Source organism: Leptonychotes weddellii, chromosome 13 (genome assembly GCF_054177405.1).
Source record: "Leptonychotes weddellii isolate Sample4059 chromosome 13, ASM5417740v2, whole genome shotgun sequence".
Classification (NCBI taxonomy): domain Eukaryota; kingdom Metazoa; phylum Chordata; class Mammalia; order Carnivora; family Phocidae; genus Leptonychotes; species Leptonychotes weddellii.
Genome location: NC_138381.1, coordinates 57,907,795 through 57,914,490, shown reverse-complemented (window position 1 = coordinate 57,914,490; position 6,696 = coordinate 57,907,795). Strand labels below are relative to the sequence as shown.

Genomic DNA, 6,696 nt, shown 5'->3' with positions numbered 1-6,696 from the left:
CTTCTCCTTTTATCTCAGCTGGCATCATGCCCAGACTATGTGCCTAAGACTTCTCATCTATGTAAAAAAAAAAAAAAAAAGACGTCTCATCTGTAAAATGGGCATAGTAAGTTTGAATAGATAATGCATGCAAGTGCCCAGCTCCTCAGGGGTCCTTAGAAGGGTAGGCACCTTGGGGGTGCAGACACCAGATGCACCCTCCCCTAGTAGGTGTTCAGGGCTCACCTCCAAGTTTGGGGGTATTCTGTTGTGGTTCCCAGACACTTAGGCCAAACAGGCCACCGGAACCCGTGGCAGGGCCAGGCGGGATCTGCTCACACCCCATCCTGACCTTGATCCACACGTGGAGCTCCTCCCTCCAGGTCCAGAGCTGTGGTGGGGGCTTGCCCCGGTACAAGTTGGCCCGAAAGGTATTGTACAGTGCCTGGGAGAATATCCGCGGTGAGTCACAAAGGACATGCCACCAGAAACAGGGAAGGGCCTGGGATCAGAGAGACCCCCCGGCATCCCAGAAAGGACATGGGCTGCGTTGAGCAAGGGTGTCTGGAGCCCAGCCCCCGCGTAGGCAGCCAGGAGAGGAGCTCAGGCTAGTGCAACCGCGGCAGAGGTGGGGGAAGGCTCTCAGAGGCGGAAGGGGCGCGCGGAGACCCCCCCGGGGGCGCCGGAAGGGGCGCGCGGGGCGGTTGGCCGCACCGGGGGCGGTGGCCGTTGGCTAGCAGCGGCCTGGGCCAGGCGAGGTCAGGCGTCTGGCCGGGCCGTGGCCACCATGACCAAAGACTCGCCCAGCCCTTCGGGCGGCGGCCGCGCGACACCCAAGAAGCCGGGTAGTCCGGGTCCGTCGGCGGCGGTGCTGGAGGAGCAAAGGCGGGAGCTGGAGAAGCTGCGGGCGGAGCTGGAGACTGAGCGGGCGCGCGGGCGGGCGGAGAGGCAGCGTTTCGCGTCGCAGTCGCGCCAGCTGCGGGAGGAGGCCGAGCGGGAGCGGCAGCAGCTGGTGAACCATCTGCGCTCCAAGTGGGAGGCTCAGCGCGGCCGGGAGCTGCGGCAGCTGCAGGAGGACGTGCTGCGGGAGCGGGAGGCCGAGATCCGGCAGCTGCTGCGCTGGAAGGAGGCCGAGATGCGGCAGCTGCGGCAGCTGCTGCACCGCGAGCGCGACGGCGTCATGCGCCAGGCCCGGGAGCTGCAGCGCCAGCTGGCCGAGGAGTTGGTGAACCGTGGCTACTGTGGCCGCGCGGGAGCGCCCGAGGTCGCTGCTGCTCAGTGCCACTGCCGCCTGCAGGAAGTGTTGGCACAGCTTCGCTGGGAAACCGACGGCGAGCAGGCTTCGCGCATCCGACACCTGCAGGCGGCGCTCGACGTGGAGCGCCAGCTCTTCCTCAAGTACATCCTAGAGCACTTCCGCTGGCATCCCGCTTTGCCCGGCTCCCCCGACCCCCAAGCCGTGTACTCTTCGGAAGGGCCGCCCCCCCATACCGCCGACGACTCCCGCGGGCCCCCAAAGTCCGTCTGTAGACTCGAATCCCTGAATGCTGACAGCCTGAGCGCTGGCGTCCGCCTGCGCTCCCGCTCCCTGGACGTGGTGCGGGCCGGGCGCTCCACCTCCCCGAACAGCCTGCTCCACACGCGCGCCAGCTCTCTCGACTCCTTGGCACCAGCGCGTTGCCGCTCGCTCGACAGCACCCTCATTTGCCCCAAGGCCCCCGAATCCGAGGAGCGGGCCTCCTCGCGGGACGCTTCCACCTTAGGCTCCCCGAGTCCCCCGCCGCCGCCGCCGCCGCCATCGGAGCCCAGGAGACCCAGTGATCCGCCAGAAGACTCCGGGAGCCAGCCCTACGAAGCCCTCATCCCCTCGCCGCCGGGTCTGGACTACCAGGAGCTGGTGAAGCAGAACTCGGAACTGTCCCAGGCGTTGCAGGCGCTGGCGCGCCGCTGCTCTGGCCTGCGAGAGGAGAACGCGCAGCTGCGGCGCGCAGGCTTCCAGGACAAGTCCGACGAGAAGATGAAGCGGCTCAAGGTGAAGCACGCGAAGCTTACAGGCCTCGCGCGGCGCCTAGAGGACAGAGCCCGAAAGCTGCAAGAAACCAACCTGCGGGCTGTGAGCGCGCCTGTGCCGGGCGAGAGCCGCGCTGGCCTGGAGCTGTGCCAGGCCTTTTCCCGCCAGCGCGCCCGGGACTTGTCCGAGCAGGCGAGCGCGCTGCTGGCCAAGGACAAGCAGATCGAAGAGCTGCAGCAGGAGTGCCACTTGCTGCAGGCGCGCGTCGCCTCGGGCTTCGGCAGCGTCCCGCACGCTGGCGGGGGTGCCGCCCAAGCCCAAGCCCAGTGGCTCAACATCAGCGAGTTGGACCGGCTGCAGCGCGAGTCCCAGCGGGAGGTGCTGCGCCTGCAGAGACAGTTGACGCGGCAGCAGGCCGCGGGCAGCGCCCGAGCGGAGGCGGACAGCCAGAGCGCGCCAGGCGAGGAGGCGCGGCGCCAGGTGCAGGCCCTGGAGCTCGAGCTGGGTGCGCGGCGGCGGGAGTGCGAGGAGCTGGGCGCCCAGGCGGCAGCGGCGCGGCGGCGCGGCGACGAGGCTGAGGCGCAGCTGCAGGCGGCGCTCCGCGAGGGAGCCTGGCTGGCCCGGGAGAACGCGCTGTTGCAGGCCCAGGCCGGCTGGACGCGGAACGCCGAGAACGACGGTGTGCTCGGGCAGCTGGGCCGCGCGTGCCAGGAGCGCGACGCAGCCGGCATGCTGGCCGAGCAGCTGCTGCAGCAGGCGGCGCGCGGGCAGGACTGGCAGCAGCAGCTGCACCACGACCTGCAGAAGGCCCTGCACGATCTGCAGGCTGCTCGGGAGGAGATGCTAGCGCTGCAGTGTCAGCCTGCTCACCCTCCCCAGGAACCCCAGGAGGCCCCCCAAGTCCCCGGGTCTCAAGTTAGAGCTAGTGAAAGGACCGAGCTCCAGCCGGAGCCTGTAGGCCAAGCATCTTCACAGCCCAGCAGAGACAAACGGGAGAATCAGGAAGCTTCTCAGCCAGAAAGTCCAGTTGCCATCGGCGAGCCAGCCAGTGCCCCTCAAGTGCCTGACAGAGTCCTCCCAGCCAGTCGACCTCTGGACTCCAGGTACCAGGCCAAGAAAACTAGCTCCCAGTCGAACTCTTCCTCTGAGGTGGAGTCCATGTGGGCCACCGTGCCCTCTTGTCCTACTCTGGACATGGACACAGCCAGCGAGGTGGAGGATCTGGAGCCTGACGGTGTGTACTCCACCTTGGAAGTGGGGAGCTCAGAGGCCCCCCTGGCCCCCAAGCTCAAGATCTTTCTGGCTCGGTATAGCTACAATCCTTTCAAGGGGCCTAATGAGCGCCCTGAGAGTGAGCTACCCCTCACAGCTGGGGATTATGTGTATGTCTTTGGGGACATGGATGAAGATGGCTTTTATGAAGGGGAGCTTGAGGACGGCCGACGAGGGCTAGTGCCCTCCAACCTGGTGGAACAGGTTGCAGACAGTGACATCCTGGACTGCCCGCCCCTCAGATCCCCTGACTTTGGCCCCACTCAGCTCCCACCTGGACAGGGCAAGTGTTTGAAGGAAGACACTGGCCACGGCTTCTTGCCTGGGAAAGCCCAGGGAGCTATGGACAAGGGGCCGTGCCAGATAGCGGGAGCAGGCTCCAAGGCAGAAGTGGCCACGGAGATCTCAGATGCCAAGACAGAAGACAGCTGGCTCAGTGCACTGCAGTGTGTGAAGGAGAAGGGCTTCTCCAGACCCCTTCTAGGGGCCAGAGGGGCTCTTTGCACGGCCCCCATGCAACTACACCTGCAAAGTGTTGCAGCCACATCGGCCAAGATTGCCTGGGTCTACAGCAGCAGCCACCTCCATGTGGTGTATCTCAACGGCCAGGAGCACGCCCTGACCCCCGCGGGTGTGAGCTGCTACACCTTCCACGGCCTGCATCCTGGCACGCGGTACCAGGCCCGCGTGAAGGTGCAGCTGCCGTGGGATTCCCTGCAGGTGCGCTGGGAAACGTCCTCTACCCTCACCTTCGACACACCCCTGGCAGGACCCCCTGACCCTCCACTGGATGTGCTGGTGGAGCGCTATGCCTCACCGGGCCTCCTGGTGGTCAGCTGGCTCCCTGTAACCATTGACTCTGCTGGGTCCTCCAATGGAGTCCAGGTCACGGGTTACGCGGTGTATGCTGATGGGCTCAAGGTTGCGGAGGTCGCTGATGCCACTGCTGGGAGCACCCTGTTGGAATATTCCCAGCTCCAGCTGCCCCTGATGTGCCAGAATGTCTCTGTGAGAACCATGTCGCTTTGTGGTGAGTCCCTGGATTCGGTGCCAGCCCAGATCCCTCAGGACTGTTTCACCTGTCACCAATTGCCAGAGACTTCTTCCTTTAGCTACCCCTGTGGTGACCCATCTACCTGCAGGGTCACTGTCCCCGTCTGTTCGCAGAGGCTGGCGCTGGCTCCCCTGAGTGCCACAACCAGCCCCCACACTCCTGGAAGCTGCGGAGAGCCCCAGGCTGAGTTTCTAGAGGCCTTCCCTGAAGAACCCCCAAGGAGGCAATCCCCAATGTCCAAAGTGAGTCCAGAAAGAGAATGTGCAAGTGCAGGGTGTAGCAGCCAAGCCCAGGGGCCTACCGACGCCCGGGAGGTCTACAGAAAGGACCTGCTCTTTCAGCAGAGCTCCCCCAACCACACACCCCCTCTGCCCAGTGGCCAGTCAAGGGGAGAAGACCGCTACTGGCACATGGGCCCCAGACAAAGCCCTGCTTCGGGAGTCATCCATCTGTTTCCGGAGCGCAGGCTCAACAAAGAACCTTATCAGGGAAAGGCTGCCCTTGAGAAGGTCCTTAGGCAAAAGCAAGATACCCAAGTGCTGGTCCCTCCCCGGCTGGACACCAGCCAACCGTCTGTGTCCCACTTCCATGACACTTTGCAGCAGGAGGAGGCGGTGTGCTTTAGTCCATGGGGCACAAAGAGGCGAGCGCAGAGAAAGGAGTTTAGGACCCAGAATGGGAGAGCTCAGGCTCTGGGCGGCAAGAGAATGTGCCAGCTCCCAGAGTCCAGCCCTGCACTTTGTCCAGCTCCGTCCAGCAAAGTCATTAAGATGCCCAAGGGTGGCCCGTCGCCACTGGGGACAGGGGTGGACACTCTGGTCAGGGTCTTTGTGGCCCTCTTTGATTACGACCCTCTGGTGATGTCTGCCAACCCCGAGGTTGCAGAGGAGAAGCTGGCCTTCCAGAAAGGGCAGTTGCTGAGAGTGTGGGGCTCTCAGGACCCCTGTGGCTTCTACCATGGCGAATGCAATGGGCAAGTGGGCAACATACCTGGGCACCTGGTGGCTGAGGTGAAGGTGGACACAGAGCAGGTCGGTGGGAGGTGGCATTTGCCAGTGCAAGGGTACCTGCCCCCTGTGGCCCACTTCGATGATTTTGGGGGCCTCACCAGCCCCCAGGGCTCCTTTCCTATGCCCCAAGGAAACCCCAGGATGTCACTGCTGTGGACTCCAACAACCATGATGGCAGCTTTGGACTATGACCCCAAGGATGGGCGAGCAGGAGGCCAGGCGAAGGACAAGCTGTCACTGAGGGCAGGGGATGTGGTCACGGTCTACGGGCCTGTGGATGACAAGGGATTCTATTATGGGGAGTCAGGTGGTCACAGGGGCCTGGTCCCAGCCCACCTGCTGGATCACCTTTCCCTCCATGGAGAGTGAGCAAGGCTCCCGCCAGTGTGGTGGCCCCTGGCCACGCACGTCCCGCCCGAGGAGAAGCAAGCACTGGAACCCTACCTGCAGCACCCCTCCTCACCTCCGTGAGCAGCACTTGCTCCAAGCGTCACTGTGGCAAACTGACAGCAGTCCCCGGGTGTCCCCTAGCCTCTGAGAGGAGCAGGGCTTAAGTCTGAACTGAGCTGTTGCCCCAAAGAAAACAGAACAAGCAGCCCGTGAGAGTCCGACAGGCTGTTTTGGAGTTGTCAGTGACCATGACGATGTTTGGAGAAGTGCCTTTTTCTGTGCTCAGTATGCATTTTCTCTAGGAGTTTCTTTAGGAGTTTCCTCATCCATTGCCTTGTATGAAAGTCTCAAGAAAAGCCTCCCTCTTAAAAAAAAAAAAAAAAAAAAAAAGTGACCAGAATGTTATTTTTCTATCTTTTGTTCAACCCCTCATTAAAATGTTCATAGAAAAAAGAAAAATAATACTTTAGAAGTAAAAGCACAACCAGGAGAAACACAAACATGCCTGTCCCCCTCCCCCTTCTGTCTAGGGATCGTGCAATGACGGCAGACATGCGTTCTCAGCTGGGGAGGGCACCTCCTTCCTCTTTAGGGGGGCTCAGCTTAGGATCTTCCAGCAGGGCTACCAAGGGGTCGGCCAAGAGCCAGGGTAGAAGAAGCAGGGCCCCACAGGCTCGGTGAGGTTGATGTTCCCCACAGGTTTCCCTGCACGTGGCCTGTGTCCCTGGGTGTCAGCCTTTGTGGAGAGTGGAATCAGCATCTCCCAACTGGGGATCCCACTCTGCATGGCATTCGTCCCTGTCCCCTTTCCTCAGTGCGTCTGCCTGGGAGGGCGTTTCCATATTTCCCCCATCTTACAGAAGAGCCTTGGAGGCTCGGGGGGGGCCCCCTCTTGTCAGGTCACGCAGCTGCAGAGCTGCTTCCTCCCACAGTCTTCTGGGCTCCCCCTCTGGGAGAGTGGGAATGAAAGGTGGGCTTAT

The 6,696-nt window shown here is 62.6% G+C and overlaps 1 protein-coding gene across 1 annotated transcript; it reads left to right on the top strand.

The window, feature by feature from the left end:
* Positions 1–697: 697 nt before the first annotated feature.
* On the top strand, positions 698–6,201 carry LOC102726934 (RIMS-binding protein 3A). Its single transcript, XM_081801695.1, has one exon. It carries the CDS (start codon positions 767–769, stop codon positions 5,693–5,695), a length of 4,929 nt encoding a protein of 1,642 aa, XP_081657821.1. The 5' UTR covers positions 698–766; the 3' UTR covers positions 5,696–6,201.
* The last annotated feature ends 495 nt before the right edge of the window (positions 6,202–6,696 follow it).